The 13,128-nt window shown below is 41.0% G+C and overlaps 1 protein-coding gene across 1 annotated transcript in view; it reads right to left on the bottom strand.

Moving 5' to 3' along the window:
- Window positions 1–1,770: 1,770 nt before the first annotated feature.
- Window positions 1,771–13,128, bottom strand: part of HMGA2 (high mobility group AT-hook 2) — a 103,344-nt gene continuing 91,986 nt past the window's right edge. Inside the window, exon 5 of the mRNA XM_066591570.1 lies at window positions 1,771–2,589. Coding sequence (XP_066447667.1) covers window positions 2,545–2,589 — 45 coding nt within the window. The 3' untranslated portion in view covers window positions 1,771–2,544. The remainder of the gene's footprint in view (window positions 2,590–13,128) is intronic.

Genomic DNA, 13,128 nt, shown 5'->3' on the forward strand with positions numbered 1-13,128 from the left:
AGGAAGCATAGAAAGGTGGTTGCCTGGTCTGATCACGTTATGTGGAAAAGCGGAGAGTGTGCGTTACTTACTTGGGGAAAAGATGGCAACAGGGTACATTATGGGAAGAAGGCAGATGGTCTGAGCAAAGTTCTACAAGAAACCATTGGGTCCTGCCATTTATGCAGATGTTACGTACCCCATATCTAAACACTGTGGAAGACCACGTATATCCCTTTATGGCAACTGTATTCCCTAATGACAATGGCCTTTTTCAGCAGGATAATGCACCCTGCCACACTGCAAAAATTGTTCAAGAATCATATGAGGAACATGAGTTAGTTCAAGATGTTAACTTCAAATCCCCCATATCTCAAGTACATTAACCCTTTGCAATCCAATTTTGGATTCAGGGTTTCCTAGGGGGGCCTCCTCTTTCTGCCATTATACAATGGCGCCATCTGCTGGCTAGAGCCAATGCTGCAGTATGGGACATACTGGAGAGGCCCCTGACAACAGAGTGGCCAGTAATCTACAGTAAGAATACCATGACGGACATCTTCCGACATTAGAGCTGTACAGCCTTCAATCAGAATGTCTTCAGACATCAGTGTTAAACTGTCAGACATTCTGATTGAAGGAAAGGGTTAAACATCTATGGGATGCGATGCACTGAAAAAATAGCGCAATCTATGGGGACACCACCTTGCAGGACTGTTTTGGACACTTTCTAAGATCTTGTGGAGTCCATGCCTTGATGAGTCAGAGTTCTTCTGGTGGCACAATGGAGACCTGCACAATATTAGCTAAGTGTATATGCAAGGACTCTTGTGACTATGTTGATGCACCAGCATAATTCTGAAAACATACGGTACATGTGCTAGAAATAGTCCCTGTCACTCCTAAGGTGTGTCATGTTACTGAATGAGAATTTGTACAGTCCTACTTTTATAGATAAGTAGTGGTTACTTATAATTGCTTCGATATCCTGTAAACTGTAAGCACTCTTGGTGCAAGGAGACAGCATAAACTGATATGGGTTTTTACCAAAACTCCAGACAATAGGGTCATGTATAAAACAAAAAACAATATTTAGTTATTTTTCTACACAATTGTTCTAAGGAGCGGCATAAACACAGTGGCAAAATGTAGAGCCATTGCCCATAACAGCCAATCATATTCCTGCTCTCATTTTTCAGAGACCCTTAAGAAAAACAAAACAACGCAATCCGAGTTTTCCAGGCACCAGTGTTGATAAAACTTCCTGAATGGCCTTACTGTAACTGCATTTTAATACTCCTTGTGCTATTATTCTTTTACTTTGTTACATATGTTAAATTTATGTTGCAGATTTCTACCCCTTCAATTGATGGGTTGAAACCGGTAGAGAATCTGCACCAAAATCTACGGCAAGGGTGCATGCAACACATTTTCAGCTGTGGACAATACATTTGGTATAAAATGTACCCTTAAAAAGGCAGTGTGGAGGCCAATGGAGATTTTTTTTAACCTTCACTTTCAAAATAAAAGCCAAAATTTGCAGCCATTTGCATTGCTACTTATACATGACCTTAATGCATGATATGAATTTCCTTTGCAACCAATATCCACCTGAACAGGTATGAACACATGTATTTGCACCTTGGACTTGTAATGTTTATAATGTATTGCAAATTAAAGTTTTTTTTAATTTCTTTCAGAGTGCAGTATAAAAATACCTATATACGTCCCTCTTCACTACACTGGATACCTTGGATGACATCTCCAAATCAAAGCATATTATGGACTTTTCTGGCACTCGACTTTTGCAAAAAATGGCAAAAAGCAGAAATCTTCTTTTGGTAAGAATATACATGGTACCTTGAAAAAAACAAAAACCTATATAATGCAAGATAGTTGTAAAGATAAATAGTTAAAACCGTAACATCTGAATAATGAAGTTTTTACCCTATAATCTTGTCATGAACCATGGAAAATGTGCATGAAATAGCAATCTCTTGTTATAAGACAAATGTAGCTGAGGTTGTAGGGAGCAGAATCCCCAATCTTTGGTGTGCTATGGGGAGTTTATCACATCAGAATGTCAGCTGGTGTCGTCTACACAGGGATATCCACCAAGTTTCCCAGTTCAATGCCCATTTTAAACATACTTTTATGTTACAAGTTTCCTTAAGTTTATGCAGTGCAGTGAGTGGGGAAAAAAAACCAAATCCTGATATAAGAACGTCTGTCCCACATAATTACTACTAATTAGTAGGTTACGAATTAAACAGCATTTTAAAATATGTTACCATTTATCTGTATCCCCGTTTTGCAGCAGTTTTTTCAGCACTAAAACTGGGACAGTGATAGGATTAAAGAGGAAGTAATGAACTGAACCGTTCTTGTAGAGGTTGGGTGACTTTGTTCCTTGCCCATCGGCAAGAAGTGGAGAGATGGTGGTAGTACAAATTAAGTGGTCAAGGCAGAATCTTCATTTCTGAGATCCAGATAAACTGAAGGGACCAAATCTGAACCTAAGAAACCCAACTGCTTTTTGAGGTAGAAATTCATGCGGATTGCTGTCTAGTCCTCTTCAGATTCATGTGAGGAGGCCTCTTCTGTTTCTCCCTGTAAGTAATAAAATGTAGCCTGATTAAAACTGCCAGAAAAGAAAAAAAACTTAAGAAAAGTCACATTTTACCGAGATGGAAAATAGAGTAACAACCATTACAGATGCTCACAAACAAAACAAAAAATGTAAAGTGAATAAATGACACCAACTGGTAGTATTAACATTGTGTGCACTGCTTAGTGCTTGTAACTATAGTACTTTGGCTCCATGTCCCTGATAAACTAATCGCTGTTGGTATAGAAATGAATAAGAACATAATAGAGAATGTTTAAGGCACACAATAGAGATGTAATGGAACAAAGTTACCTTTTCATGGTAAGTGCTCCATGTGAGGAGAAACAATATAATGCCACACAGTGGAATATTTAGCGATAATTCTGTTTCTGCATGCTTGGTCTGCAGGCAACATACAATAATATACAGGCCTATCCAGAAGAGCGAAGTTATAATGAACATACATGTTCGATCTCTTTAAGGATGTTCCCTGGTTACACCATTGTCAATGGTTTGGCACACTAATCCCTTGGTTTTTGAAGGTATGGAAGAGCTTGTGCCTAGGTTTTATACAGGTTACTCTTTTTAAGTAAAAAATATTCGATTAGAATGTGTAGGGAGTTGGGGGTTGTTCTCTGTCATTAATGTTTTATGACACCAATTGTCCACTTGAATGGTCTGTAGTCATGCAACGGAATGTCTTATTATATTTCCTAAGAAACAATGATGAAAAGATTAAAAAAAATAAAAAAAACCCCACACATTAGAAATGTGTCTACGTTTAAAGACAAGGATTTAACTAAGTTCTTCTCTCAGCTATACTAACCAATACTGTACCTACTGAAAATATTGTCTATCAACAACTATGGAAAATAAAGGGGAAAGCAGAAGTCAATTTAACTGAGCACAACAAGAGCTGCATACAGTTTGTAGAAATTAGATTTAGTGTTTGAAATGTACTACAGGCAGATGCTTTGCTCGAAAAAAGCACCAATCCACAACATAGCATGTCACCTGGTACTTGTTAAACTTTTATTTAAATACGGCAACCATTGTGAATATGTAAACCATAGGGGGACGAACGATGGTTAAAGGGATTGTGTCATCAGAATTTCCGCTACCAAGGTAGTACCATAGCACAACCTGTCACATGTAAGAGAACCGGGACATATCATTCTAATTAAGACCAGAATATTAATTTCAGTAGAAACATACTTTTTTTATATTCTCCTGCATTTTATGCTATTGACCAGTTTCAAGTCTCAAAGGTGGGCAACATGAGTCCCAAGTCACAGCTTCCAGAAATTACACACACCGCCCTCCCCAGCTCTGCCGCCTCCCCCTGTTGCTGATGTCAGTGCAAGTCATGGAGGAATCCAGCACTTGCGCTGTGCGGCCCTCTACCCTACACCTCAACAACACATGCCAGATTCCAGCTGGGGCAGAGGGCCACACAGCACAAGCGTGGGACTTCTCTGCAGCTTGCCTTGATGTCAGCGGCAGGAGGAAAGAAGAAGTGGCAGCAAGTATATATTGGACTGTGCATATGGAAGTATTGGCCTGGACTTCCTAGTGGCGTTGCAAGAGAATATAGGAGCCTCAGCAAAGGAATTTGGCTTAATTTAAAGAGTGTGCTGCTGACAATACTGAATGGAAATGAATCAAGCGGCGGGAGGAGGTGGCAGAGCTGTGGAGGGGCATGCATAATTACTGGAAGCTGTGACTCGGGGCTCATGTGGCCCGTCTCCATGACTCAAGGCGGGTCAATTAGCATACAGCGTGTGAGAATATAAATGCAAGTTTCTGCTGAATATTCTGCTCTTTATTATAAAAATATCCCTTTCTTATATGTGGCAGGTAGCACTATGGTGGCACCTTGGTAACAGAAATTCTTATGACAGAATCCCTTTAACATAATTATTTGTTCCACTAACAACAAACAATGATTTTCCTGCCTGCATAAAAGATGTGATCAATGACAAAGGAGAGTTTTATGATTTGTCGGCTGATTGCCGTTTCAACAGGGTAATTAGTGGGAATGAATGCTCTTTTGGCAGACCAGTCCATGTAAATGGGCCTTTAGTTTCTTTATATCCTCTTTATCTGCACATACTTTGGACTAGACCAGCAGTCAATCAATCCTGCTGCAACATTGATTTTTCCAAAATGTTGCCAAAGTCCACTTATGTGAATCAATTGTATAAACAGACATATCCCTTTAAAGATGCATGCTTCAACAGCACTACAGATGGAGGGTAAACTCTGTACAGTTGGCTATTCAGAGTTAAGAACAGTCAAGTTTCTTCTAACTTTAATGAGTGCTTTCATCCAATCATCTTTTTCTTTACAATACAAATCACTTTTTTAAAAACAACTACCCTTTTCCTTGATTTTTTTAGCAATTTAATTTCAGATATGAAACCTGGTTGGGCTTTCCAATTGCATATCAACTACATTCTGTACACAGTTATTAAATAAGTAGTAGTTTCCGACTTGTGGCTTTCCAACTGTTGCAAAACTACAACTCCCATGATGTCAAAAATTGTGTTTCCACAACGACCAAGACCCACAGGTTGGTGACTACTAATGTAGATACATATAAAGGCACATTAAGAAGCAGCGTGGTAGAGAATCAGGCTGCACTATATGGGAAAGGTTACTTGTGATAGCATCTCTCTGTGAGAGACATGGGGAAGGAGAAGTAGCAACTACTCGGAGCTTAAAATTTAGATTCACCAAGCAAACATCTAGAATTGGTGATTTACCCCTTAAAGGACCAGGCTGTTTTGTATCTAAAGGACTAGACACGTTTTAGGGATTTGACCCATGTGGTGGTTTAACTGCCCTATATTTTTTCCTTCAGCTACCAAACTTATTTTTGCTGCGTTTTTTCCCATGAAATATAGGGCTATATTTTTAATATATTTTTCACTGACTGTTTTTTAGTTTTATTGGTGGTAAGAAGCTTAAAAAATGATTTTAACATTTATTAGTTTGTTTTTTTTAAATTTGTATATTTATGCTGAAATAAAGTGTGGGAACAGGTTCCTCATTTTGTTTTGGATGTTTTGATATATAATATGCATGGTTTGGGATTACAGGGCGCATACGGCGACAGTTTTGGTTGGCGTCGGCTTTGGGTTATTTTCTTTTTTATGTATATATTTTTATTTTATTCTCTAATTTTGTTTTACTTATGTATGTAATTATTTTTTTTTACTATCTATGCTCCCATGATGTCATACAAGACCTCTGGGGGACATTTACATGTTTTTGTTTTATTTGATACTTTCCCACTGTAGCATCCACAGGAACCCCAGTTACAGGAAAAAATATCCACCTGTAGTGATAATAGTCACTGGCAGAGCTGATCAGGGTATGCTACGACCCTGCAGCTCTGCTGTAGCATGGAATCCTGGCAGTCACGTGACTGCCGGCTTGTGTAGTGGAAGTTATACTTCCACTTTCATTTTTTAGTACATAACGCTCACAGCTAACAAACCCAACATGCTTCCGATTTATTACAGAAGCAGAGACTTTAAACCCCCGCCGTATTTTTACTATCGGCTGGGTTTAAAGCCCAGGACCAAGCGCCGTATATTTATGGTGCTTGGTCCTTAATGGGTTAAGGGAGTAAAAACTCAATCTGTTGACAGAAGACTACAGAAGAAAATGAAAAAAAAATACATATACTAGCCAGCATCTGATGTCTCAAAGCAAACCAACAGAACAGATAAAACTGAGTGGGCTGTTCTTGTTGGCAATACAACTATATGGTGATAAGTGTTTTAATCTCCATAGATCTGTCAGCTATGTAACAATGAATACTTGTTCTAGACACCAAACAGGAAACAAGAGAGGAAATGTAGCATATGCAAAGCTGGCATGAAAACCCAGATCTACCGTCAAAACTGAAAAAGAGTTATCTTTTATCTCCTTTTCCGATTTCATTGAATTTCTAATAATATATGTATATGTTTTGCACAAAGGCAACATGTTTATAACCCATTCTTTCCTGCAGCTGTCTCTGCAATACAAAAACCTCCAGGATAACCACTTTATAAGAGCGGCCTCACACGTCCATAAGCATAAACCGCTGCATGGGTCACATAGTGTTTCCCCACTGTGGAGCCGGCGGTTGCCCGGCGTATTGCCCAGTTGCCTGACAAATTGTCCTGTGTAAAAGCACCTTTACCCAGCGTCTGTTTTATAACTGCGGTAGCGCCATCAATCTCCATTATGGTAAACAGATATATGAAGCTACTTTACACAAGTCTGCAGCATGTTGGGGCAATTCTTTTTTTGTCTTGCCCCTAACCCCTTCCCGCTCCCACGGCACAAGTTTACGTCCTGGCAGCAGTGTACTTCCTGCAACAGGATGTAAACTTACGTCCTGGGGATAATGCAAGTTCAGAAGAGATCTTACGCTATCCGGCAGCAGGAGCCGGCTGTCACTGATAGCTGGGCTCCTGCTGCAACAGCGGGGGTGCATCGGAGATGTGACCCCCGCTGTTAACCCCTTTCCTGCCGCGATGTAGATTGCGGCATGGGAAGGGTTCACAGAGGGAGCACGCTCCCTCTGTGACGTTATCGGGCTCTCGTGATGTGATCGCAGAGAGCCGGGCTGGTTGGTATGGTAACAGGACGCCACCTACAGGCGTCCTGGATTACCACTGCCAATGATCGCTGTAATAAGCAATAAGGCATTGCAGGAGAGAAGTCCTGCAATGCCTCATCATAGCAATCAGAGCTGGTATGGTGTAAGTCCCCCACAGGGACACAAATTGTGTAAAAAAAACAAACAAACTAATAAAAATGTACAAAAAAAAGAAAAATGTAAAAAAAAAAAAAAACAAAAAACCACACCTTTTGTGCTTTTTTTCATATTTGCATAATAAAAAAAAAAGTTTAAATCCCACATATCGTCGTATCCGTAACAACACATACAATAAGTTGCACATGCTTTTTATCCTGCATGGCCAAAAGCGTGTAAAAAAACGCAAAAAAAACAGTAGGCAAAATGCCTCCCAAAACAACGCAATAAAAATGATCAAAAAAGCCGTATGTACCCTAAAATGGTACCAATAAAAACTACACCTCGTCTTGCAAAAAATAAGCCCTCACAGAACTCAGTCTATGGAAAAATAAAAAAGTTACAGGACATTGAATGCAGCAATCAAGGAAAAAAAATGATTTCCAAAAAGGGTTCATTGCAAAAAAAGGGGAAAGACAAAGAATTTTGGTATTGTAAATGTACTGACCTGCAGAAAAAAAAAAATGTATTGTGTCATTTATGCTGCGTGATTAATGCTGTAAAAAAATGTATGCATTCTCTCTCCATGCGATCATGAAAAAGATAATGAAAGTTTTACAATATAGTCTATGTACCTACAAATGGCACCAATAACTACAGTTCGCCTTGCAAAAAAAACAAGCCCTTATACGTCCGCGTCGACAGAAAAATAAAGAAGTTACGGCTTTTGAAAAATGGAGATGGAAAAAAATAAATGTTGCGTCCTTAAAGGGGTTTTGTCGCGCCGAAACGGGTTTTTTTTTTTCCCATAGGCCCCCCGTTCGGCGCAGGACAACCACAAGGGATGTGTTAAAAAAAAAATTACATATTACTTACCCGAATCCCCGCTCTGCGACGTCTTCCTTCTTCTTCCTTCACCAAGATGGCCGCCGGGATCTTCACCCACGATGCACCGCGGGTCCTTTCCCATGGTGCACCGTGGGCTCTGTGCAGTCTATTGCCGATCCCAGCCTCTTGATTGGCTGGAATCGGCACACGTGATGGGGCGGAGCTACGCGATGACGCGTAGAAGGGTGCGGAGCCAGAACGCCGCTCGTGCCTGGACCTAGGAGAAGGGGAGAAGACCGCACAGCGCAAGCGCGTCTAAAAAAGCAAGAAGACATCAGAATTAGACGGATCCATGGAGACGGGCACGCCAGCAACGGAGTCGGTAAGTGAATAACTTCTGTATGGCTCATATTTAATGCACGATGTATATTACAAAGTGCATTAATATGGCCATATAGAAGTGTATAACCCCACTTGCTGCCGTGAGACAACCCCTTTAAGTCCAAAATAGGCCATGTCCTTAAGGGGTTAAGGTGCCTTCTCCAACACCCTGCATACAAAGATACAGCACCTTATACAACATAGCTACCTGTATCCCATGTACAGTGATACACTGTGCAGCTTTATTATCGTATTGGGTTTCTCCAATCAAGGCAAAGAATGTAATAGGAAATTGATCGAGTGGCAAATCTTATCTAGTTGCGACGAAACATAGCCATAAAGAGCGGTCAGAAGAGAACCCTAGCTGATTATTCTGCGAATCAATATCCACATAGGAATGAATCCAGGGAAAATCATCTACAGCCACAGAAAGTTAAACTCTGCAAGAACTACTAGCTGAACAAGATTATAAAAGTCTTTAATAGATTTAATTTTCCACATGGCTTCCTTTTGTCTGGGTGGTTAAGTGACAGAATTTATAACCTTCTTCCTTTCCCAGGCCACTACAGTGCACCATTCAATAACGTAGGGCTTGGAGTTTGTCTGTGTTACATGAGCAACGTCTCATTCATTAGTGTTTGAAACACTTCAGCTGTGAAGGGGCTGCTAAATGCTACCACGTGTGCCACTGCTGCGGAGGAGTGCCCAGCTCCGAGAGAGCCTTTAATCACTGTCTAATGCTTACATTAACCTCACGCAGGATGTTTTAAGTACATTCACAACCCCGTTTGCTAAAAATTCAAATAAATACACGGCCACATAGGTGGATGACAGCTTCAAGGTGCCATAGCAGCACCAAGCTGTGACATGTCACACCACTCCTGCCCAGCCGGTCTAAAAATCTCCTTCCCATAGTGCAATAATAGCCTCCCCCCCCCCCCCCCCCCATGGAAATACCATTGGAATATGGCAAGTACCTCAGGAAACATTCATCTAACCATCAATAAGTTCTTTGGAAATCCGTGTTTTCAGTAGTAATCTTTCTATAGCATGTTTTTAGTGCAGCTCCGCTGCAGATTGCACCCCATTCTTTGAAGGCGTGAAATCTGCAGCATAAATTGGCATGTTGCGGATTTAGAATCTGCAGAGCAGATATATTAATGCAGTGGTCACAAGAGACCAAAGTCTTGCGGAAATCTTGCGGAATGACCGCACGGAAATACTGCGAGATTTCCATGGCAGAAATGTAGCTTCAAAGCCCGCACCCCCTGTATTCCCCGGCAGCCATCTCTTCCCCATAGAGAGGAGCAATGGCCACAGTGGAGATGGCGAAACAATTGACATGCCGCTGCTTTGAATTCTGCGCAGCATGTCGATTTCAGTGCGCCTCTGTCTCGACAGACTGCTGCAACGTGTGGATGAGATTTTTACAAATCTCATCCACTTTGCTGGTTAATCTTGGATTTTAAATAGGCGGGCGAAATTCCCCTGCTGAAAGTTTGCATTGAAATTCCATGGCAATTCCACCCTCTGTGATCCCAGCCTTAGGCCTCCTTCACACAGGTGACATGATAGCAGCATTATCGCATTGGTGGTCTGTGCCATATCACTGTAGTTTCTTGCAGCAATACCGTGATTTTGTGGCGCTAGAAAGTCGCAAGAAGTACATCACTTAGAAGCTCTGTCCGGCTCCAGCCCGTCTTCTACCCAGTCCCTGGCAGTGGTCTTCAGCATCTCTTCTGATCGGGGTTTAGAAAATCCCCACCTCCAGGAAGCGCTGCCTCTGATTGGTTAAGCATCACAGCCCTCAGCCAATGACAGCCATTCATTGGCTGTGATTGATTCATCTAGCACTGGCTCTGATTGGCTGAGCCACGGCCCTTCAGATGAACAATTTTTTTTGCCTCGTAAAATAATTGCACTGGGAAAGACAGTTTTCACTCGCAGGTTCTATACACCGCGTGTAAAAATGGGTCTTGCCCTATTTTTTGACAAGATACGCAGCAAGCTCCCATAGACTTCTATGGCAGCAGGAAAAAAGGGAGAGGGAGGGAGTTACCCTGCGTACAACGCCGGGAAAAGAAGACAGCTGGCGTTAATTAGGCATTAGTTGGCAAGCAACGATCCAAAGAAAATGCTCAGAATGATATCTCTTCAGCATAAGTTTTTTTTATTATTCACGCAGTGCCCCATAGGAATGGCTTGAAAAATGCGAAGAAAGATTGGGGACGCACGTCAAATCTTCATTCGTGAGATTATACAGTACTTACGGGCAAATGTAAAAACACATACGGTTGTGTGAAGGGGGTCTCATACTGTAAATTCTGAGGGGTTTTCTATAGCTAATTCCACTGTGCAAAATATGCAGCATTTGTGACCCCTGTGAACTTTCTTTAGCCTACATTTACATGAGGCCATTAGGATATGGTGCGTTTTTATTGTGGTTTTGATGTGGCTGAGGTACAACCACAATTGTAGTAAATACCGAATGCATGTTTTGATCATTGTTTCTTTGTGCTGGTTTTAACACGCCTCAACGACTCCATATAAATACAGTCTTGATCACAACAGTAGTAGGCTGTAACTACACAGTGACTTTGGCCATGGTAAAGATTGCGTCCTCCTAATCGGATAGAATTCCATACGGATTGCACGTGGCCATGACCGCTATCTACAGATCACAACATGTTCAGCAAAGCTGGATTTGTTTTTGAGTCTATTTGTGAGTCGCAAGGCAATGGTCACCGAGTGCTTTGTGATTTGGAGATCACAGGTTTACACTATGATCTTTGGCCACGGCATTGATTGGCCAATTCATAAATCCCACCTCCACAAAACCAAGGATGTGATTGGTTCTCGAGTGCTGCTCAGCCAATCAATGCAGTGCTCGATGAACGAATCACAGCCATTGCATTAGTTCATTGAGTGCCGATTGGCCGAGCAGCTCTTGAGAATCAATAAGAGCCATCTCTTCCTGGGAGGTGGGATTTATGAATCCCGTAACCAAGAAGTGATTTTCTGTGGGGCAACCAGGACTGAAAGAAGCGAAGTGAAGCTCTGGAGGCCAGCGGGAGGCACACAGACCGAGACTGCTAGGTAAGTATAAGATATTCCCTGAAAATAAGACCTAGTGCCTCTTTTGGGGCAAAATATTAATATAAGACAGGGTCTTATTTTCGGAGAAACACAGTACACGTTTGTTCTTAGGCTGCCTGTCCACGGGTGTTAGTTCATTGAGTTACCTGCAGCGATAATCCATCCGCGGGTAACGCAGTGAACGCTTTCTATACTGTTGCTATGAAAAGCGCAGCCCCGCTGTCCACGAGCGGGGAATCATAACGATTCTTCACTCGCGGGATTCAAATCGTGGCATACCGCGATTCCCACGATGAGCCTATCTGTCACACAGGCTCAGCACAGAGCACTGACAACGGCCTACCCTCCTCCCCTGCTGCGGAATATCGCTAGCAATATTCTGCAACGGTCGTGGACGGGGGGTGGGGTGGGGGAGGGGCTAAGTCTAGCTCTCTTAGTAATTTGTATCCATTTGTATGACTTTTTTATGCATAAGGACACCTTCACATCTGTGTTTTTGTTTTGTTTAACCATTTCGTCTGAAAAGCAACCAAGCAGAAAACAGTTCCACTTAAGTTCTCATTGACTTAATGGGAACTGAAATGCTTCAGATCAGCTTCAGTTTCTGTTCTTTTTGATTTGAGCTTTTTAAATTAAAATAACTCAGACCGGAACGCAGATGGATTTGTCATAAATGAAAAGTGCAGATGTGAATAAGCCCTAATTTAGCTTTTTTTCTTTTTCTATTTTCCAGCTATATGCTAGGCAGTTTACTGGAAGTTTCACCATTGTTACTTACAAGGCTGATGTCTGGATTCACAGCCATTAGATAACATACAACTACTTGGGATGCTGGTGATATTTACCTAATAAATATTGCAGTAACTTACTAATTAGCAACTATTACAATAAAATAATACAATTAAACTTTATTTTCTCTGACCCAGTAAAAGAAAAGAAAAAAAAACGTATGTTATTTGTGTGCTCATGTTAAGTGCTTCACACTCGGTCACTACTATTGTTATACCAGCATTGGAGCAGGGGATATCCTGGAGTTCTGGAGGCAGGAAATTAATAAAACAAGCCTAGACTTTTTATGACCCATGGACTAAAAATAAACTATATGAAATAATTACCTTTGATTTATGCAAATTCTTTGCATTCTTAATTTTACTGCCCATTTACCCCACGCATATAGACATTTACCTGCTAGACAATATCTTACTATTGGTAATATTTTATTTATTAATATAATGGGAAAAATTATATATATGCTTAATTGTTTCATATATGAATACATTATTATTATTATATTATTATTATTAGAGTGAACTCGTCAAATGATCTAAATCCTACACCTTAAATAAGAATTGAACAACTAATGCAGGGTCTGTATCCAGGAGATACACATACAAACCTCATTAAGGCCTAGCTATGTAGTAAGGCCAAACTACAGCTTCCAGGTCAAGTCACTTCGCCATTGGAAAGGGACTTCAGGAAAGTA

Source organism: Eleutherodactylus coqui, chromosome 2, assembly GCF_035609145.1.
Source record: "Eleutherodactylus coqui strain aEleCoq1 chromosome 2, aEleCoq1.hap1, whole genome shotgun sequence".
Lineage (NCBI taxonomy): Eukaryota > Metazoa > Chordata > Amphibia > Anura > Eleutherodactylidae > Eleutherodactylus > Eleutherodactylus coqui.